The sequence below is a fragment of the Globicephala melas genome, chromosome 10 (assembly GCF_963455315.2).
Source record: "Globicephala melas chromosome 10, mGloMel1.2, whole genome shotgun sequence".
In the NCBI taxonomy this organism is placed as follows: Eukaryota; Metazoa; Chordata; class Mammalia; order Artiodactyla; family Delphinidae; genus Globicephala; species Globicephala melas.
In genome coordinates, this window is record NC_083323.1 from 52,091,161 (window position 1) to 52,114,516 (window position 23,356).

At 41.5% G+C, this 23,356-nt stretch overlaps 1 protein-coding gene across 3 annotated transcripts in view; it reads right to left on the minus strand.

Annotated features, from left to right (window-relative positions):
* Nucleotides 1–23,356, minus strand: part of SRGAP1 (SLIT-ROBO Rho GTPase activating protein 1) — a 276,149-nt gene that overhangs the window by 131,338 nt on the left and 121,455 nt on the right. For 2 of the 3 annotated variants that reach the window (XM_030866395.3, XM_030866397.3), the window contains exons 2-3: nt 9,148–9,343; nt 1,935–2,097 (exon numbers count right to left, since the gene is read on the minus strand). In XM_030866395.3, coding sequence (XP_030722255.1) covers nt 1,935–2,097; nt 9,148–9,343 — 359 coding nt within the window. Of the gene's footprint in view, nt 1–1,338; nt 1,398–1,934; nt 2,098–9,147; nt 9,344–23,356 lie in introns of those variants that run through there. The other variant, XM_060306516.2, reaches the window with a different exon arrangement.

Consider the following 23,356-nt stretch of genomic DNA (forward strand, 5'->3'; position numbering starts at 1 on the left):
CCCCAAGGTTACTTAGCCCCTCCCCAAGGGCAGCTCAAATCCAATGTGTGCAAAACAAAGGCGAGGCCTCCTTGGCGACAAACTCCAAAGGGCCATCCCAGCCCCAGAGCTCCCATAGGCTCACCTTCCCCTTCTGCCAGTCCAGCCTTCTCCACTCCCTTAGACAGAAGAGAGCACTCTCTTGAATCATCTCCCAAGATCACAGCAGCAGAAGAGTTGGGATTCAAGTCCAAATCCACTTGACTCTCAGCCCTAAGTTCCCATCAACTTTATGAAGCCCTTGACTTTGACATACAAAACACAAACCCTTACAGCTTCGCAAGACATGCAAAGTCCCTTTTGATATGACAGTCCTTTCTAGCCTCACACCCCATCACACACTCCCATACAACCCCTGGTCCAGTCACACCAAAATCTTTCCTTTCCCTGAATGTGTCACGCTTCTGCTTTCTACCTGGAATAGTTCATTGTTCTCATCTGCTTGATGACCACCTCCATCTCCTACAGGTCTCACTTCAGGTGTCCCCTCCTCTATGAAGAATATCCTGGCCCCTCAGTAGGGTTAGGATTTCCAGCCTTCAAGTTTCTACCACAGGTTGTGTGTTCCCTTATTGTGGTGACTGTTAATTATTGTAATGGATTCTTTGTAGGCAGGGAATGTGTCTTTTAACTCTGCTTCCCAGCCTGGCATTTTAAAGATGTTTTGCTGGATGGATAAATAAACGAAGTCAATTGAGGTGCTGGTCCCAGAGGCCCTGGCTGAAAGGTTGCCAGCATCCCCATGACTGGGAAGCATCATATAGCGTCATACAAATTTGGATTAACTGTGACCTCCTTGAGCACGGGGACTAGTTTTTCTTCATCAAAGTAACCTTTCCAAGACCTGACACCATCTCTCACTCATAGAGGACAAGACACAAAAAGCCCATTGAACCAAATGAGGTCTTGGCAGAAAGGGCCGACGTACGAGAAAATTACTTACTTTCCTGGCTCAGTCTAAACTATTTTTTAAAAATCTCTATGTTTTAAGATACATAGGATATTTCTCTACGTGGTCTCTTCTTAATATGTTCTTATTTCCAAATTTTAAAAATTTCTCCTTTGTTTGAAACTTTTTTTTTTTCCCTATTTAAGAGAGCAAAAGAAAACTTCGAGTTTGCTAAATTCCATTTCTAGGTCAGAAATCAAATCTAATGTGGACACATCAAACATGACTAAGAAGTTTCCCAGATGGCCTGCATGACACAACTTTGTTTTAAGGGGTCCCTTTGAAACATAAATGTCTTTAATCTACAAGGTGGTTTCCCCCCCCACTTTCTGAAACTAATAATTACTTACTGAATAGATGTACAGATATTGGTATAGGCACCAAACACCCTGAGTATGAAGCTGAGGAGGTGGTGGAGAACCCTTGTCCTATAAACATAAAAACCAAAAGCCAGTCTTATTGAGCAAGTAGCTGCATTCCCTACACAGGAAATGGTCCAATTTTGTTATTGTTCTCAACAAAGATGTCCAAACAACAAAAAAAATTGCTGAGAGCTGGCTGAGACTGGTAACAATGATATGAAGCCTTAAAAGCCCAGTTCCTTTTTTTTTTTTTTTTTTAAAGTGGATTTGGGAAGGAGGAAGCTCTCTGGCATGTAAGGGACTGAATTTTCCATGCCCTGGGGAATTTTTTTCCTGTCACTCTCTCACAGCTTCTGCTGCTAGTCTGGTGGGAATAAGAAAAAAACTGTGATAACATTTTCCCAAGAGAGCAGCGATTTAACTTTTTGTTCTGTGTCTTTAAAATACTTGTTCATTTATTTATTTTTTGAGCCTAATATTTATTGAATACAATTAAGTCATTAAGGCAGCAGACCCTTCTCAGTCTTGGTTATGGGCTCAGTGGTTATAGGGAAGCACACTCTGGCAGGATTGATGGAGGATACCTTTTTAAACATCCTGGTGGAATCCTCACTTATCTGCATGAAACGCATAATCACATTGTTCAGATAGATGTCACTCAAGGTTGCGTGGTCTTTGCTTTCTCGTCTCACTTGGTTCAGGAGCAAATACCAGCAGTTCACTGGAGACAACAAGTTCTGGTCTTTCCTAAGGAGTGAAGAAGAGAGAGAATTACCATCAAGTTCAAAGCTGCCCCAATCAGCTAAGGGAAAGTCACCAAGGCAAACTAGGAGCCACAACAGACGGGCATCGTCCCTGTTCTTTCTTCTCTGAGCATTGCTCATAGCAAGACACTCGAGAGCCACAGCCTTCCAGGCTGGGAAGGCACCCAGCCAGCAACTCCCCTAGGCTTGGAAGAAAAAACTTGAACCGAGAACACCAGTCAAAACCCACACTCCTGACAAGGGCATGGGACCCTAACATATACAGTACTAAGGCAGGCTTTTAGCTTTAAACACCCCATTGAAGAAAGCAGTTTATGTTTACATAAAAATCTATTGACTACTGTGTCACAGACAGACTGTGGTTTGCCACTGAACGCAAAGCGTGCTCTGAATGTCCAGTCTGCTGTTGGAAAAGAAATTTGGCTAGGTATACTTTCCATGGAACATAAATGTGACGATGATTTGCTAATCCCCTGACACTTAACCTCCAGTCTCCCAAAAAGTGTTCCTGGGAAGCAGAACTTTCCAGCATTGTCTCAGGGCTTGTGAATAGAACCAAGAAGTTTACTGGCTTATGACATGTCACATCTCCTTTTTAAACCCATTAAGTTATTTCAGATTTGTAACCACTTCTTGTTTTATTCTACATAATAAAGTGAAAAGTGAATATAAACCACAAAGGGCAACTTGTAAAAAGTTTTAAAGAAAAACTCCAAACAAAAGCAGTGACCGACAGGGATATTACTGCTTTAAAAAAAAAAAAAGTACAGTGTTTGTTTTTTTACTTTAAAAATCTAACTCTAAAATGGCAAAATGGCACAGAATGTTTATCCTAACTCAGGGACACTAGTGCTATTGTTTGTTTGTTTGTTTGTTTGCGGTACGCGGGCCTCTCACTGTTGTGGCCTCTCCCGCTGCGGAGCACAGGCTCCAGACGCGCTGGCTCAGCGGCTATGGCTCACGGACCCAGCCGCTCCGCGGCATGTGGGATCTTCCCGGACCAGGGCACGAACCCGTGTCCCCTGCATCGGCAGGCGGACTCCCAACCACTGCGCCACCAGGGAAGCCCCCACTAGTGCTATTTTATCAGACATGTTATCCTCCTAATATTCATGATGATTTATGATTCTGAATACTAATTAAATTAGAAAAATGATTAAAGAAGGACTTTCAGCCCTTACGTCCCTCGGATTCAGGATTTAACCCTGCATCAGTCAAAACCCTCTCTAAAAGAAAGAAGAAGTAGACCACAGAAGTATGGATGGGTGTAAGGGAAGAAACCCCTGATCTAGGGTCCCAGCACTTATACCCAGAAGAGAAGCCTCCCACTCTCCCAGCTGGCACACTAAGAATTACACCCCCAACCTAAAGAACCCTCCTTTTCTCTCAAAGCCATTGGGCAAGGGGCAATGGTTCTATGGAAGAATACTGAAGCCTTTCCACTGACATTCTCTAGCCGCCCAGCCCAAGAGGTAAGCGTTATCTTAACTTTTCTGTATATCCTTTATGATGAAGTAACCCATAAGTTCTTTGAGAACATTTCATACTTTTTTGTGTCCGCAGGGCCCTGCCTGTGGTCAGCATTAAATAAATGTTATTTCATTCATTGAACAAACCCTTTTTATTGCCGTAATAGTAAGTGATAACAGTGTCGACAACAACAAAAACAGCAGAGGCAGCTAAGCTATCATTTACTGAGCACCTACTGAGCACACAAGGCGAGAGCATGGAATATGGATCTATACTGTCTCGCTTCAAAGCCCGGAACAATTACCTAGGAGATCTTGGCCAAATTATTTAAATCTCTCTGTGCCTCCGTTACCTCATTTGTAAAATGGGTAAAGCAACAGTACCGACTTCATAAGATTATGAGGATTATTTGAGTTAATATATATATTTTTAGGGCTTACTAGAATGCCTTAGATTCATAGTAAGTGCTGTGTAAAGTTAGCGATTTTCATCTAGCGGCTGGTCTAAAGACTTTACACACATTAACTCTACCTAATCCTTACCACTACAACTTAAGGCAGAGATGCTTTGTATCCCCTCTATCAATAAGGGAACTTAAGCTTTAGCAAGGCACGATGATTTGCTCAAGACCAGAGCTGGTGTCAGAGAAAGTCTCTGAGTCCAGGGAGGCTGATCCAAGCCTTGGTCTTTCTACCATGCTGTGGCAACTTTAGGCCAAGGATTATCCTGCACAACAAGCATCCCAAAACTGAGTAAGAGCTTAAATGATTGGTAAAGTAAAGGTGCTAAAGATTTAACATTTGTTTCGTGAAGAGAAGGAATACTGAGTGCATACCCCATGTCAGCTATTAATCACATCAACAATTTGTTACGTTTCTCATTTACTGGTCACAAAATCTCATTTTACAAGTTAGGAAACCAAGGCTCAGAAAGGTTAAGCAATTTGACGAAAGTCACACAGTAGAGCCAGTATTCAAACCAGGTCTGTGTGACTCTTTCCTAAAGGGCTGTCTTTGATTTATTCCCCCCTAAACCTGGTTTGTCCTTTCTGTAAACTTATTACCTTATCTTCATTTCTGTAGTCAATAATAAACTTACTCAAGGAAAATTCCGAGCTGCCTACCTTTTGAAGAAAACTAGTGAAAAAACCAGGAGGAACAAAAGGTGGCAGCTGATCCACTCAGGGATCAGACTAAGGTGCATGGGTCCATTCATGTTTTCAGTTCACAAGAGATTACCGAGTATAGAACACAGAAGGAGACATTCAAAAATATTTACTGAATGTACAAATGGGCTGTCTTCTTATTTGCAATCACTTTTAAAAAGGAACAGTTTCTATAAATGAGGATCTAGTACTGGCTCCAGTCTCTGTCAAGCACATTTGATATTTGCTCACCCTGAGAACCATCACCAAAATTTATTTCTATGCTGACCAACACTAGAGGTTAAAGTCACCCAAAAATAAAAATTAAAAAACTATTCCCTACCCAGAATAGTTCTGCATTTGCTTCTGCAAAAGGACCCCTACTTCCTTTTTTCTTCAAAAGTTCCTACCTTTTCTTTAAAGGTTAGAAAAATTTTTTTTATTGACGTAGAGTTGATGTACAATATCATATAAGTTACAGGTGTACAATATAGTGATTCACAATTTTTAAAGGTTGTACTCCATTTATAGTTATTATAAAATATTGGCTATATTCCCCGTGTTGTACAATATAACCTTGTAGCTTATTTTATACGTAATAGTTTGTACCTCTTAATCCCTTACCCCCTGGTTGCCCCCCCCCCCCACTTCCCTCTCTGCACTGGTAACCACTAGTTTTTCCTCTATATCTGTGAGTCTGCTTCTTCCTTATTTATATTCACTAGTTTGTTGTATTTATTTTATTATTTTTTTTGCGGTACGTAGGCCTCTCACTGTTGTGGCCTCTCCCGTTGCGGAGCACAGGCTCCGGATGCGCAGGCTCAGTGGCCATGGCTCATGGGCCCAGCCGCTCCACGTCACGTGGGATCTTCCCAGACTGGGGCACGAACCCATGTCCCCTGCATCGGCAGGCAGACTCTCAACCACTGCGCCACCAGGGAAGCCCAGTTTGTTGTATTTTTTAGATTCCACGTATAAGTGATATCATACAGTATTTGTCTTTGTCTGACTGATTTCACTTAGCATAATACCCTCCAAGTCCATCCATGTTGCTGCAAATGGCAACATTTCATTCTTTTTTATGGCTGAGCAGTATTCCATTATGCATATTTAACACAGCTTCTTTATCCATTCATCTGTTCAGGGACACGTAGGTTGTTTCCATACCTTGGTAATTGTAAATAATGCTGCTATGAATATTGGGGTGCATGTATCTTTTTGAATTAGTGTTTTTGTTTTTTTTGATATATACCCAGGAGTGGAATTGCGAAAAAGGAAATGCAGATGGCCAACAGGCACATGAAAAGATGCTCAACATTGCTAATCATCGAGGAAATGCAAATCAAAATTACGATGAGGGGGCTTCCCTGGTGGCACAGTGGTTGAGAATCTGCCTGCCAATGCAGGGGACACGGGTTCGAGCCCTGGTCTGGGAGGATCCCACATGCCGCGGAGAAACTGGGCCCGTGAGCCACAACTACTGAGCCTGCGTGTCTGGAGCCTGTGCTCCGCAACAAGAGAGGCCGCAACAGTGAGAGGCCCGCGCGCTGCGATGAAGAGCAGCCCCCGCTCGCCACAACTAGAGAAAGCCCTTGCACAGAAATGAAGACCCAACACAGCCAAAAATAAATAAATAAACAAATAAATTAAAAAAAAAAAAACTACGATGAGATACCACCTCATTGTAGTGTCAGAATGGCCATCATCAAAAAGAACACAAATAACAAATGTTGGCGAGGGTGTGGAGGAAAGGGAACCCTCCTATACTGTTGGTGGGAATGTAAATTGGTGTAGCCACTGTGGAAAACAGTATGGAGGTTTCTCAAAACACCTACGCTTTCTTTTTTTTTAAATTTTATTTTTGGCTGCATCGGGTCTTCATTGCTGTGCTCGGGCTTTCTCTAGTTGCAGCGAGCAGGGGCCACTCTTCGTTGTGGTGCATGGGCTTCTCATTGCGGTGGCTTCTCTTGTTGCGGAGCATGGGCTCTAGGAGTGCAGGCTCAGTAGTTGTGGCGCAGAGCCTTAGCTGCTCTGCGGCATGTGGGATCTTCCCGAACCAGGGCTCGAACCCGTGTCCCCTGCATTGGCAGGCGGATTCTTAACCACTGCACCACCAGGGAAGTCCCTACCCTACTTTTTATGTAGGATCCAAGGCCACAGAAGGGTGTAAAATGAAACTGTAAAGCCAATGGTGAAAGCTAAGATGCGCTTCTCTGCAACCCCCTTCCCTTTGGAGCCCCGGCTGAGCAGACGGGCCTCCTTGTTGTCCCCTGTGTGGGTGGGCGAGTGGCTTTCTGTTCTACCAGTTCACTGAGATAGTAGTTCTGTTGCTCCTGACTTTAGGCTGTGATGCAGTGCAATAGGATTGGCAATGGGGAAGTCCTCCCTTCCAGCTCCCTACCTTGCATTAGCCTCATCTTCTGTCCCCACGTGGGACTAAAGGGTGATATAATCACCACTCAAGTTTTCAATTCCCTTTTCCTTTTTTGGCCCCTGGAAATTTCCCTTACTTTCCTGAGTTCAGTTATACATTTAAAGTGATGTCTATTATATTTTAGTCAGCATTTCCAGGAGTTTTACAGCACAAGTATTTTTCATATTATCCAGTTCATTGTATTTCCAGAAATGAAAGACTGGGGGGTCTTTTTAGTATCTCCTAAACAAGTCTATTTCTTTCTACCTGCAGTGTTGACAGTTCATGCCATTATGGTGAGGGTCCTCTACCTGGTCTCCCGCCCTTGACTGTGTCCTCCTCCAGCCCCCAATCCTATCTACGGTCTTTGTCATCATCTCAAAATGCAGGTGTGAGCTGGTCTTCTTTCTACTTAAAACTCTACGAAGGTTTCTCAGGCCCTTAGGATAACGTCCAAACTTCCTGGTATGATTCACAGGCCTCCATGATCTGGCACAAGGTACAATGGGCGCCACACAGCTCACCACCTTGCTACTCACTCCCACCGGCCTACTTTCTGCTCTGCAAAGCTACCCTACACCCCTTCCCTTCTGGTCTCTTATGAGTGATGTTCCCCTTGCCTGAACCTCTTGCTCTGGTCCCTTTACTGGCCAACTAGTCCTTCGGGTCTTCACTTACGTATCACTTCTTCCAGGACCTTTCCTGGACCCTGCTGTCCCCACCTCCACTGCAGAATGGATTTCTGTCAGGTCTGTCCCTGGCATCTACCCTGTCAGAGCCCTTGTATACTCTGTTGGAGTTGTCTGCCTACTTGTGTCTCAGATTTAAATTCTAAAGTAAATCTCATCAGAAAAACCTGCATGTATTTTTTTTTTAAACAAATGAAGTACAGTTGACAGTGAACGTAGGTTTGAACTGTGCAGGTCTACTTACAGATGTTTTTCAATAAATATAGTCCCTGTGGGACTTCCCTGGTGGCACAGTGCTTAGAAGTCTGCCTGCCAATGAAGGGGACACGGGTTCGAGTTCTGGTCCGGGAAGATCCCACATGCCGCGGAGCAACTAAGCCTATGCGCCTCACCTACTGAGCTTGCACTCTATAGCCCGCGAGCCACAACTACTGAAGCCCGTGAGCCTAGAGCCCGTGCTCCGCAACAAGAGAAGCCACCGCAATGAGAAGCCCATGCACCGCAACAAAGAGTAGCCCCCGCTTGCCGCAACTAGAGAAAGCCCGCGCACAGCAACGAAGACCCAGCGCAGCCACAAATAAAAAATAAATTTATATGAAAAAACATAGTACCTCTATTTTCATTACATCCTTAAATTAACTAGATGCGGGGGAAAGTTTCTGTTCAGTTAGAGATCACAATATGTAGAACTTGGGTTTGAGTCCTGATCTGTCCATAACTGTTTCAGCTTCCTGCCTTTAGGTGACTCATTTATCAATTCCTTTATTTCTGAGGCAGAGATAGCAGTATGTGGACTTTCGACTGTGCAGGGGATTGGTGCCCCTAACTCCTGGGTTCTTCAAGGGTCAACTGTGCAATTAATAGAAGGTTTAATTAAGCTAGATTGTACGCATTTTACCAAAAGCCCTTGTTTTAAGTCAGTCTCAACTGCAATGACCACGAGCATGACTGGGGGGTGGGATATAAATTTAAGCAACCCTCACTGCTTATTTTCATGTAAGATCACTATACAGAAATCTTGAGGTATTTGCTTGAAGAATCAGCTATTTAAAATTTGCCCATCCCAATATCTACCTGTGTTAAACAACAACTCTTAGAGTATTTATTGGAAAGAGAAACATGTCAAGAGAATACTATTAGTTTAAAATGTAATACATTTATGCTCATAAATTATAAATGCAGAGGGTTGCTTTTATCTATGGGGATATATCAATCAACAACTTTTCAGACAAAAATGGAAAATTCTAAAACCAATAAGGGTGGTAAAAAGATAGGATATCCCCTTGGAAAGGTGAATTTGAGTCAAGTCCCTCTTACTTGTACTGTTGATGATCCTTAGTGCTTCTTGTTTTTGCCATGAACCTTTCTGCTAACTTTTCTAGGTTCCGAGAATATTCCGTCTCAATTTCGGCTTTTTTCCGGAAGAAATCTTGCAGGTCCTGCAGAAGCTGAACTCGCATCTCTGTTTGCTGCTCCAGGCATTTCTGTTGTTCTACCAGTTGAGCTCGAATTTCTAAGGAGAGAAGAGAATCCATTTGATGATTTCATGAAAATCACTGAGGTGTGGTGGTATGTGCAAGATAAAAATAATGAATCCTATTATACATTTAGCTCTGTATTGGACCTTTACGAGGCTGCTGTGCTCAGGTTGGGTCTTTAAATAAGATATCTGCTGACCCTGTAAAAGAATGAGATAAGCCTCCGGAAAGAATGTAACAAATTAGAATAGAGGGCTTCCCTGGTGGCGCAGTGGTTGAGAGTCCGCCTGCCGATGCAGGGGACACGGGTTCGTGCCCCGGTCCGGGAGGATCCCACATGCCATGGAGCGCCTTGGGCCCGTGAGCCATGGCTGCTGAGCCTATGCGTCCAGAGCCTGTGCTATGCAACGGGAGAGGCCACGGTGGTGAGAGGCCCGCGTACCGCAAAAAAAAAAAAAAAAAAAATTAGAATAGAAACATGGATTACATTTGCAATGCCACAAACATGCGTGGAGTCATGAGGGGAAAAAAAATGAAAGCCTTTCAGATAACAATTTGTAACGCGTGACATCTTTGGGTAGCTGAGGACCCTGTAGTTTTTTAAACAGCATTTTACCTCAACTATCCTTTTAGAGTTTGAATGGCAAAGAAGTGAGCATCATTTCTTCCAGACTTCTGAACCTTCTCAATTTCTTTGCCAGTTGGCACATACAAACACTGACATCTGGTAATTTTTATTTAGTGCATAAATTTCTAGTTTGTAAAACACATAGCTTCAGGGTTTATAGGAATGCCACACCTAAAAATAATTTCCTTTTATATCCAAATAATCCATTCATTATGGGGCAATCCTTGGATTCCACTTTATTATTCTGATCACAAGATCAAGAGCTCTTCACTTGGCTTTCACTTTGTCCCCATTGCTCAAACTAAGCCTTATCGACACATTTATCTGAAAAGAATCCTTTGACAATTTTAATACAAACGGGAAGGTTAGTCATTTAGTGATTTAGCAGAAACACAAAAGCAAAAGTGTGTCATGCAAAACTATCTGCAAATGACTGTAACAATGATCCATGTGTGTTTTGGAAAATAAGATACAGTAACTATTAACTACTGACTTGTTTTTGTTCTGAGACTCAGGGCTAACATCCAAAGACAAGAATATTCATACTGGAAAACTTCTTTATTTCATCCTTCCCAGTGTCGGGTGCATGATTCCCTAAAAGTGAGGGCTGAATCTAATTCAGTGGAGTTTAAGAAACTGATGTCCGAGTAACAGCTCCTCAATTTCTTCCCATGCTTCTTCTCAAATAGAGACTGAGCTGACAGTACGTATGCACATACTCGACCATGTGTAATCAGGCTCATTAACAGCAGGGCCATCCAGTTCTGAATGAGGAGTCAGGAAATTTGCTCAACTTAAGAGCTAATAACAATCGAATGCTTGCTGTTCTACACCCTAATGAAGTGGATACTAGTATTATCCTCATTTTGCAAAGAGGAAACTGAGGTTTGATGAGATGACATACTTCACATAGAGACTTCAGCTTGTAAGTGGCACCCGCAGGACCTCTAACCCAGGTCCGTCCGTCAATTAATTGAACGCTTCTGCCTGCCTTTCATCCGTGCAACATGTTTTAAGTACCTACAGTGTGCCAGGCCTATATCCTGGCAAAGAAGATACAGTAACTATGAAACAAGGTCTCTGATCTCAATAAGCTCATGTCCAAGCAGCATGGTTTTGGGGGAGTCCCGGGAGAAGATAGGAAAGCATTTCTCAAGCGTCCTCTCTTGGTTTCTCCACTTGGAGATTGGGGGAGCCTATTATTAATCTCATAAAAGTGTGGTGAACACCAAAGTGAACACATTATTACAGGCTTTTAACTACCACGAACAGCAGCTGGTTTTTAGTCCATCAAAGTAAATATTTTTCAATACAGTATTATAATCAGCATGTCTGCCAAACCCCCCCCCCCCACAAATACAGACCTAGTTTTGTTTCATAAAGAAAAAAAAAATCAAGGGTGGGGGCATTTCTCATCCAGGAAGTCTTTCTTGATGAAGTAATTTTAGCACATCTTGCTGTGCTAAGTGAAAAAAAAATCAGACGTCTTTGGCTGTCAATGAGTTCTGTTTTGTTTTGTTTCTCCCCCCCTCCTTTTTAAAAATTTTATTATAAAAAACTTTTATTATAAAAACATGTGTATATTATTTAAAAGTTTAGCTCATGGTGTGTCAAAGTATTACTTGCTTTATTCTTGCCTTTTCTTATTAAATCCAGTATGTGGTGAATAGGCTATTTCCTTTTTATTCTTAGGTTTTATAACAATATGTAAAGTTACTATTCCATTGTTCTTTTTGTTTTTGTAGAAGTACACAAAAATTATACGGGCTTCCTTCTTGGATCTCATTCTTAGATTTAAAATCAAGAACTAGGGAGTTTTGAGAAGAAGGACTCTATTTTATTTTATTTTTTGGGGGGTACGCGGGCCTCATCACTGTTGTGGCCTCTCCCGTTGCGGAGCACAGGCTCCGGACGCGCAGGCTCAGCGGCCATGGCTCACGGGCCCAGCCGCTCCGCGGCATGTGGGATCTTCCAGGACCGGGGCACGAACCCGCGTCCCCTGCATCGGCAGCGGACTCTCAACCACTGCGCCACCAGGGAAGCCCCAGAGGGCCGTATTTTAAACAGTTACAATCCCATCCTCATTTTGCAGGGAGTAACTGTTATTTCACATTATCTGTAATTTTCCAGTCAAAATAGGACGCTGGCAACATTTTCAATAGTGGAAAAAGTGGAGGGACAGAACCTAGAGAAAAAGTATGCTCCAAAAATCGGAGAGAATTTGTTTGATTATCTTTTAATTTAGAAAAGTTTAGGACAAATGAGGAAAAAATCACAAGGAAGTCAAAAGCAAAATGAGATACCACTTCACATCCACTAGGATGGCTGTAATAAAAAAGACACAAGTGTTGGTGAAGGGTGGAGAAACTGGAACCCTCATACACTGCTGGTAGGAATGTAAAATGGTACAGCCACTTTGTAAAACAATGTGGCAGTTCCTCAAAAGGTTGACATAGACTTAACAAATCTACTCCTAGGTATACACCCAAGAGAAAACACATTTCCCACAAAACATATAGACAAATGGTTATGGCAGCATGATTCTTAACAGCTGAAAAGTGGAAATAATCTAAATGTCCATCAATATGGAACAGAAAAACAAAATGAGATATAGCCATACAATGGAATATTATTCATCCATAAAGAGGAATGAAGTACTGTTTCATGCTTATATTGAAAATATAAACGTAGTGAATAAAAGTAGTCACTAATGGAAAGTGTGATTACATTAATGTGAAATGTCCAAAAGAGACTAATCTGCAGAAACAGAAAGTAGATTCGATGTTGACTAGGGCTGGAGGTGTTGGGGAAAATGGAAAGGGACTGCTAAGGGGTGCAGGTTTTTTTTTTTTTGGCGGGGGGTGATGAAAGTGTTCAAAAAGTGATTGTGGTGACAGTTATAAAACAGTGAGTACACTAAAAAAACAGTTAATTGTACACTTTAAATGGGTATATTGAATGATATATAACATATCACAATATAGCTGTTATATAAAAAACAACAGACTGCCATATCACAATTCATTGAAATGTTGGTTGAGACATTTCTGAGAAGGATAACAGTAGTAACAACAAAATGACTCCTTGGGACTTCCCTGGCGGTCCAGTGGCTAAGACCCCGCACTTCCAATACAGGGGGCCCGGGTTTGCTCCCCGGTCAGGGAACTAGATCTCACGTGCCGCAACGAAGATCAAAGATCCCGCTTGCCGAAACTAAGACCCGGAGCAGCCAAATAAATAACTAAATAAAATAATAATTAAAAAAAATGAGTCCTCCTATTTCCATACCTCGTACTTTTTAGCAGTTTATCAAATTAGACAACATATGGGCAAGCCCTTTAAAATGATGTCTTCAAAAAATGGCTCTTGCTTCAATATTTTAATTTCATCCTGAATTTATCCGTGAGTCAGAATAGTAAATTTAATTACTGGCTAGCATCCTTTGTACATTAATTATTACAAGTTCTAATGGTATAGAAAAGATTTACCTAATAGAACATCAGGAGGGGCTTGTCACCATGACTCCCAGACAACTGCATAAAACAGCGCAAATTCTTTCAGGCAGAAAAATGCCATCTCTGAGGAGGCTCCAAGCAGCTATTATTTAAATCTAGGGCAGGACCTACTAAATACTAATAATGGCCATTTTAAAGGAGCTAAAATTTACTGGGTTTTTTTTATGACTTATTTAATTTCTGTTCTACCAGAGCATCACCACAGGATGAATCAACATCAATAATCCAACAAGAATAACACACAAAAAGACTATGCTTTCAAACTACTCAATTTGTTTAAAAAATTGAAATAGTTCCTCTAAGCTACAGAAATATTGACTAATACTTACCAAATAAAATGGAATTGCCTAGGAAAGGAGGAAACGGAGGCATTTCTTGCTATTGCTCTGATAAAGGGAAGTCCTAACCCTTAAAATAAATCTGTGTGAGACCACAGAGTGTGATGCATGTTTCACGGAAAGACTGAGGCCAGGCTGGGCTGTTTCTCTCGTATGTTACTGAATGGTTAGGACTAGGGCATAAAACTGATAGACTGGGTGTGATACTCGTGACCATCCAGCAAAAAATAAAAACACAGCAACACTTCTAAAGCATCACAGACCATCTCAATTATTTCATAGTCTTGTTTCGTCAGACTTTCCTTATGATGTCAAAAAAGTCTACATCGTGTGTGGATTTATCAGTACCTTTACCTGTGGGCTATAAGGAATTCTCCCAAATACCAGGTAAGAACCACTGGAATATCTTTAAAGAGAAGAACCCAATTAGACTAACTGGTTCCATCAATCGTTCACATAATCATTGCTGATGTGAATATTCATATAATCTTGCAGCTACTGATTAGCTAAACACTAGGTGCAAACTTTTGTGAAACATGCTGGGACTTCCCTGGTGGCGCCGTGGTTAAGAATCCGCCTGCCAATGCAGGGGACACGGGTTCAAGCCCTGGTCCGGGAAGATCCCACATGCTGCAGAACAACTAAGCCCATGTGCCACAACTGGTAAGCCTGTGTTCTAGAGCCCATGAGCCACAACTACTGAAGCCGGTGCACCTAGAGCCCGTGCTCCGCAACAAGAGAAGCCACCGCAATGAGAAGCCCGCGCACCGCAACAAAGAGTAGCCCCCGCTCACCACAACTAGAGAGAGCCCGCGTGCAGCAATGAACACCCAACGCGGCCAATAAATAAATTAATTAATTAAAAAAAAGAAATATGCTAAAAAGGCTAGAAATTTGGAGCAAAAAAAAAATCCATAAACGTGAAAGAACTTTATTAATTTCTTTTTGTGTGTGAATAGACTGAATAAGCAAAGGCCGTTTCTTCATTTCACTAGAAATCTGAACCCAAGATTTATGCTTCTTTTACACTCTGCACGTTACGGACCCATGTTGGAGTTACGGTGTCACCTATTACAAGTCACATGACATGGGGCAAGTTGCTTAACATCTCGAAAAATACGAGTTCCACCTCACGAGGCTGTGGTGAGAGAATTAAATGAGATGATGTAAGTGGAAAGCCTGCTGCGATCTGTAAACCACTATGAAACAGATGGAGATGTTATTATTACTAGTATCAGCAGGCTTTCACTAGAAAAATATTTATTGACTATTTCCTTGTGCCAGACTCCCTTCTAAGTGGCTCTAATAACAGACTGGAAATCATAAGCCCCATCCCTCAGTGAGAAGACAGCCAAGACAAACAGTGAGAGCTAGTGACCTTCAGGGCCTTGATCTACCAATGTCAAGGAGCAATGGGAGGAGGTGTGTCGGGAAACGAGGCAAACGCTGCGGGGGTGATCCTGAGGGGGACTCAGCAGTGTGTTGGCAGACACAAAGGGGAAGGGCATCCCAGGCTGAAAGAACACAAGCACAGGCAGGAGGAGAGCACAGGAAGAGTATCTTGCCAAGTGCTTCTCTGTGCTAAAACCTAACTCTGGCTGGGTAATGGGTCTAGTCATGGGCTAGGTCAGAAAGGATCCCACACGGTAGACTGAGGAGTAAAATGTCATCTTTTAGGCCAGTTTCCCCAACTGGCTTGATGATAAGAGCCACCAGGGGTGATTACTAAAAATACCTGTGTCCAGGTCCCTCAGCTGGATATTTTGATTCTGTTGGTCTGACAGGACCGGGAACAGAGGATCTTAACTAAGTACCCAGGTGAATCTTACCACTGGGCAACTGTAGGAAACACCAGTTGGGAGAAATTGAACAATTTTGAACAAGAGAGACACATGATCAGATTTGCATTCTAGAAAACAGCACAAATAGATGAAGAAATAAATGAAATGACAGGCTACGTGTCCTATACCTTATTAAATTGTTTCCTTTGTAAGCTATAGGGGTCCTCATTTGAAGTACGAATTACTGGGCAAAACAAACCAACACCACCGACAAAAACCCTCACAAGAATGAATGGTATCCATGTTTTTCTCTGCCTAAGCCTATTATTTTAATTAGTTATGAATCACTCATTTCTGTCATCTGGTGTGGAACTAATGAGTATGTCCATGTTATCTGTTATCGGAGAGGAGAAGCTGATTGTCAACCACATTGTAGGAAGAAAGCTGTGCTGCCCAATATGCAGCCATCTGTCACGCTGAGCACTTGAAATGGCTGCTCCAAACTGAGATGTGCTCTAAGTGTAAAATGCACAGAGGACTTCAAAATCTTGGTGTGGGGAAAAAAGGACATAAACGTGTCTCATTAATATTTTTTACATTAGTTAATGTTAGAATTAAAAATTTTAGACATTTTGGTTATAAAAAGATGTTAAAATTAATATCACCTGTTCGTCTCCTTTTTTTTAAAAAAAATGTGACTGCTAAAGAAAATTTAAAATTGGAAATGTGGTTCATCTATAGGACAATTCTCCTCTAGTACATGAGTGAATTAGCAACGAAGTTTCTCATAAGTGGAATCTGGACTGTGGGGTTACCATCAGAAAAGGTCTTTGAAGAGTTAGCGGACTTGAGATCAGAAGACAAGATTTATGCACAAGGCAAACATGGGGTAGAATACAGAGTATCAGGACGTCAGTTCCAGTTAGAAGTAGGACCTTGGAAGAGTAACCATCTCTGTGGAACTCATGTTTCCTCAACTGCAAAATGATCGCTAATCATAACTGCCATATTCGGCTCCCAAAGGCAACAGAAGGCTTCAATGAGATGAGATATACAAAGACTTCCTCATCATGTCAAACACTGTTTTGGCCAATTATCATATAATATGGATTGAGAAAAGGAAAATACAAGTTCTAGATTTGATGGTGTCAACTACACAGACTAAAGGACTTTCAGAAAAGAAAAGACCATAGGCCAGAGCTGGGGTCTTCATCAGTGATAGCTTCAGAGGTAGTTGGCCCTGCACTGCATTTAAAGGATATGTAAAATTTGGAAGGCTATGCAAATCTGCGGAATGGAAAAGTAGTTCTTTAAATAACTGAAAATGGTAATTCTTTTTTTTTTTTTTTGCGGTACGCGGGCCTCTCACTGTTGTGGCCTCTCCCATTGCGGAGCACAGGCTCCGGACGCGCAGGCTCAGCGGCCATGGCTCACGGGTCTAGTCGCTTCACGGCGTGTGGGATCTTCCCGGACCGGGGCACGAACCCGTGTCCACTGCATCGGCAGGCAGACTCTCAACCACTGCGCCACCAGGGAAGCCCGAAAATGATAATTCTTGATACCCTGGCCCAGAAGAGTAAGGTTCTAGGGAAGGAAGTTTAGCATGGCTGGACCAGGTTACTGCCTCATGGAAAATATAACTCCCTAAAGTCTTTTTCTACTTCTGACTTATGAAATCACCAACGACTTAGGCAAACTAAATACCATAGACATATATGAAACAGGTTTGCTTCCATTCTAAGCTTGAACCATGGCTGCATCCTAGAACTCCAGAGATAATTAGCACATTTGGGAGGGAGTAGAGTTAATGATAAAACCTTTGGGAATAAAATAAGAAAGTGTCCTCTCAGCACAGTTAATCCTCACCGTATGGATATGAAAGTAAAGTCAATTTCACAACATTTCCTGCACTTAAAGAGAGGCTGTGTCTGTTTTTCTAAGTTCTCATAATAATATCCTCATTTGAAGTGACATTTACCTCAGTACTATTTTAGAATAAAGCTTACTACAAAAGCATCAGTTTTCATAGCGTTTGAAAGCCAAATATTATATTTTGGTCCAGATAACATTTTCAGGAAAAGTATGGAAAACAAATTTGTACTTTTTTTTTTCCAGATGAAAACGAGCTAGGATAAAAGGCAATAAATTAAGTTGATCAATTATTGCAGTTTAACTACATTGTAGGAAAGGCCAGTTTAAGGAAGTACAGATCTGAAGGATTAGCTTTAGTGCTTTTATTTAGAATGCACAAGAGGCAGGACTTCATTACCTTCCCTATAATTAAGCAAGAACACTTAAGACCACATTAGTAGATTGATTTTTACTACTAGAAAAAGACAGTGTATGGAAATCACTGATCTACAGAGAGTCCAAAGATTTACATTTTGGAAGGGCTGTGTCACTGACAAAGGTTCAAGGCATTCTTTAAACGTTGACATTCTTTCCTGAAATTACTCAACATGGAGTCTCATGGAGTAAACATGTTACACATCTTTTTCTCTAAATAAGTTTTAAGAATAAACAACTTTTAAACTAGTTTAAATCTTCTGTATTGAATTAATTACAAATTGAGGCTTTTTTCAAATTATAATTTTAAAGCATCTACTAGAACACAGTTTAACCCCACAAGCAATTTACCATTTATGTCTAACAGCAGAATATTTACTGAGTTCCTACTATGTTCCAGATGCTGTGATAAGTACTTGATGTAGTTTAGCTCATTTCATTCTTACAGCAAACCTATTATGTAATGCCTCCATTACATACATGAGGAAATTGAAGCAGGAGGTTAAGTGTTTGGTCCAAAGTTATACAATGATTAAGTACTAGAGCTTAGATTCCCACTCAGGTTTGTCTGACTCCAAAGTTCATGATGCAAAATTATAACTCTCAACAATTACACATAGTGTGCAATTACACAAAGCAAGCCTAAGTGATCTAGGCCTAGCCTTAGAGATAAGTTATTAGAACGTATATAGATGCTGTATATAACTATTAATGTATCAAGTAAAAGTTTAAGTGTCAAATGTCTAGCATCATTTAGAAAAGCAATAAAAATTGCATTTACATCTCTTACTTAAAGAAAGCCAGGGCTTCCCTGGTGGCGCGGTGGTTAAGAATCTGCCTGCCAATGCAGGGGACACGGGTTCGAGCCCTGGTCCGGGAAGATCCCACATGCTGCAGAGCAACAAAAAGTAGCCCCCAGCTCGCCGCAACTATAGAAAGCCTGCGTGCAGCAGTGAAGACCCAAAGCAGCCAAAAATTAATGAATGAATGAATGAATAAATAAATTAATTTTTAAAAAAAAGAAAGCCAAAAGCCAAAAAAAAAACCCTAACATTTTACAAAACTAGCTAAGTGGCTAATGCTAATTAATTTTTAAAAAAAAGAAAGCCAAAAGCCAAAAAAAAAACCCTAACATTTTACAAAACTAGCTAAGTGGCTAATGCTAATTCCCTAATACCTCCTGAATGTCACAGCTTTACAGGAAACCATGTATTTCGGTCAATTGCTTTCATTTTAAATCATTACTGTACTACTGCTATTATGTTACAATGACTGTAGAGCTCTGAACTATATAGCTTATGAATGAATCCCTTGAATACCAATATCACGTCTCTGAATTTACATACAGCACATAATAGATACTCAATAACTATCTCTGATGAATGCTTGCTTCAGTAAAGATAATTAGTTACTAAAATGCTTCGTTATCCACATCTGGACATAGGACTCAAATTCTGCTCATTCATAAAATGTGTTTCCTGCCTCATCTCCCTGCAACACACCACCCCATCACTACACCTCTTCATTCTCTGCTCCATGTGGTTCTGCTGGCATCCAGCCCTACAAGCTTTCCCACAAAAACAATGTTCTACTCAGTCAACAGTTGAAAAGAACTCCAGTTAAATCCAGTGAAAATCATGTTTTAAACATCTCTCAGTTAAAGGTATCTTTTTTGTGTGTGATACGCGGGCCTCTCACTGTTGTGGCCTCTCCCGTTGCGGAGCACAGGCTCCGGACGCGCAGGCTCAGCGGTCATGGCTCACGGGCCCAGCCGCTCCGCAGCAGGTGGGATCTTCCCAGACCGGGGCACGAACCCGCGTCCCCTGCATCGACAGGCGGACTCTCAACCACTGCGCCACCAGGGAAGCCCTAAAGGTATCTTTTATATGTCCGTTTCTAACATAAGTGAAAACCTTCATCTAGGAAAATAACAAAGGAAGCACTAATCATTTCACTTAATTTTCCTTAGACTTCTATTAGAGACTTTGATTAGATTGCTATTGGCAACTTTATATCTTATTTTTATTTAACTACAGTTCAATAAATGAGAGCTCCAATAACCTCTGGCTCCAAGTGAACTACCTGAACTCTAACTCAGGAGCTGAAACAAGGAAACTGGAAAGTAGCCTAGTTACCTGTGCTTCCTTAACATTCATTTCACAGCTGAAAGCCACAATTCTGGATCACAGAATAAATACCTTTCAATCCTAGGCTACAAAATCCTTAAAGAGATGGCAATTTAAAAACTCATACATAGCTCTATACATCTATTATGGAAACACACACATATATATTATATATATATGTATATTTTTGATGATTTTTTTTAGGTCTAAGCAGATACTTAGATACAGCAAATACTGAACATCAACCAGCTTGTGAAAATGTCAGAGATAATAATTCTCTTCTTCATTTCATCTCTTCAAAGTACCACAGAAAATGTCCAATTTGATACGCAACCTATGTATTAAAGTAACATTCTTCTATTTTATCCTCAGATGAAAGCCAAATTCTATAGTAAAAGTTACTTCTGGTCCTGCACGCTCAATCTTTACCCACATAACCTGCAGAAATCGAATTCAACGATGTTCTCTCATTGTTCAACAAGCCAAGGAGTGAGTACCCTTTTCATCTGACACACATTTACTGAGTAACTTTCAGGTGCTGGGCCCTGGAGAAGAAAAGATAAACCCGTTGCTTTTTACCCCCAGGGCCTCCCAAGGTAGCTCCTGGTCTACACACATGGAAACAAGTAACTTATTTTTATAACTATCATCTCCTACAACGGCAATGTTGTAAAACCTATAATGGAAGCATGAGGAAAGTGCTGTGAGGACACAGAGGAAGGAACAATAAATTCTGCCCAGGGTAAATCAGGGAAGGCTCTGAGGTGACACTAAGGCTCTGAATAGCTCTTAGTGCATTGCTGAGTAATGCTACCCTCCTCCCTCCAAATGCCCAAGTAGAAGTGTCAGATTGGGGGTGGGTGTGGGAAGGGTATTACAGGCAAAAGGAGTAGCCTGTGCAAGGCCCCGGGGTATGAGTATCTGGAGAGTTCAGGGCATTTACAAGAACGGCGGTTTGTTACATATTGCAGGGTCTAAGGTAGACAGGGGCTGGATCAATTATTAGGGAGGGGACTTAAAAGTAAATATTCTATAATGATAAGGGGTGTTATCTTTACTCAGCTCTCATTATAGGGAATGCTTCAATTTATTGATTTAACAAGTTAAAAACAAAGGCATGTCCTCCCCTCCCATCTGGGGATGTAATGTACAGCATAGGGAATTTAGTCAATAATCCTGTAATAACTTTATATGGTGACAGACGGGTACCAGACTTATCATGGTGAGTTTTTGGTAATGTATAAAAATATCGAATCACTAGGTTGTACACCTAAAACTAATACAATATTGTATGTTAACTATACTTCAATTTATTTTTAAAAATGCATACTATTCACATTTAGAAAGGATAGCTGTAGAAATATGTTCTAACTGGTTAAATGATCAGAAAATGACATTTTCTGCCAAATCTTTGACAGATTTTTTTTAAGTGTTTAATGCCAATTTAGATAAGAGAAGGCAGTGTCAGCTATATTTAACAGAATACTGAGGCTATGGAGCAGAAGGATTTATAAGTACCACAATGTGCTCAGAATTGCCTTTTATTTCACTATAATTAGATTTGTATCTAATTTTGAGTTGAAGTAGCTTAAAATGGCAAATTACTTAAAACACCTATCTTCTACCTTTCTTATATACTTTGTGGTCCATTCATCTTGCAATTTACTTTGAAGAGGTATCATTTAATCTTTATAACAAAGCAGAAGTTTAGAAACTAAGGTGAAAATGCTAGGATTTTCTCATCTTATACCTCTTTATAAGCTCTTCACAGGATCTCAAACACAGTATTAGCTTTATTGCCTCTGCCACACCCCCTCTTACACAGCTGCTCTTATCTGGAAGAGATTCATTTTTAAATATGATCAGATGCACGAACAGCTCTTAGTGCATTGTTGAGAGATACAATCCTCCTCCCTGCAAATCCCCAGGACCAGCTATTTTCTCTGGGCTTCTGCCCCTACTATGCATCTACCATCTAAATGTTGCTTTTGACTGAAACTTCCTTCCCAGCTCTCTGCTCACACACTGTCCCCTCTGCTGTTAAGCTTCCCCAAGGCTTGGGTAAGAGGTACTACGAGAAGAATGCGGGAGACAATGGGCTGATGGGCGGAGGGAAAGAAGGCAGGCGGGAGTAGAAGAAAGATAAAGGGAAACGTAGCTTCCTGAGAAAACAAAGGAGAAGAGAATCAAGGAGAGAAGAGAGATAAGAGAGGAGCAAGGAGGGGTAGGTAAGGGAGGAAAGGGGGCGGGTGAAGCAAATGAAATAAGTGTAAAGTAAATTCCGAAGGTCTCAGGAAGTCACTGGATCAGACTTGGGCACCAGAGGGCCTTGGAGAGAGGTTCAGTCTCCTCCTGCCTGTGTTCAGGCTCTCAGATTTTTTGAAGAGTACATTTTGCTTTTAATAATGCCAGATATCAGACTTCAGTCTTGGGCCAGCATAAGAACAAACTTTCGGCGTCAAACATAAAGCACAGTTTTTTCCTTATTAGAACCGAAGTGTAGGTTGTTCAGATTTGTAAGATTTCCCCCGCCTCCACCACCCCCTTAAGCCTTTGGAAACCTAAGTGAAATCCAAATTGGTCATGACGGGCAACTTCAACTTTAGTGGAATTTGCCATAAGGCCCATCCGTGCTTTCTTCACACTACCCTAATTCTAACACAGCTCTCAGACCAAACTATAGCAATTCTTTGTGTTCATTCTATTGCCATGGTTAGGTTTAGCAGTTCCTTGAGCATTTTAACGATCTTGGCACCTCCGGGGTAGAAAGGAAAGGCCACGAAAAACAGGTAGAATCCCTCAGAATTCTTTGCGCCATCTTCCTTCTCTGTAAAAATGAGCCCAATTCAGTAAGGCCGAAAGCTTTTCCACAGCGACCCACAGTACAATTTTCTTTTCTTTCCTTTGAAGTTGAGAAGTTTCTGGCGGGAACCCACACTACTCACAGGCACAGATGATGTTCTCTTGGCTGCCGGGATTCATAAAGCTGTCTGAATGGATGGCACGGAGCCTTCTGCCACTCCACTGGATCCTTCCCTGGCACAGGTGCCAAGTCACCCTGAGCTTAGGCAAGCCACAGTCTGCAGGGCACTTCAGGCCCCGTCTCCTAGACTAGGGCTCTCCTGAACGCCAGCGGCGCGGTTCAGGATGAATAGTTTTTCTTCTCCCCTCTGGTTACAAGTTGGCAGGCCGGCATCACCCCAAAAGCAGAACACTCTGCCCAGATCCAGTGAAAAACTTTCCCTTATTCTGCAGTCCCTTCCTGAGGCTGAAATAATAGCTACTTATAGTCTTAAGACCTGCACATGAGCATTACTTATAGAGGAAGGGTCACAAACCTAAATGCCCTCAGAGCCCAGACTGGGCCCATAAAT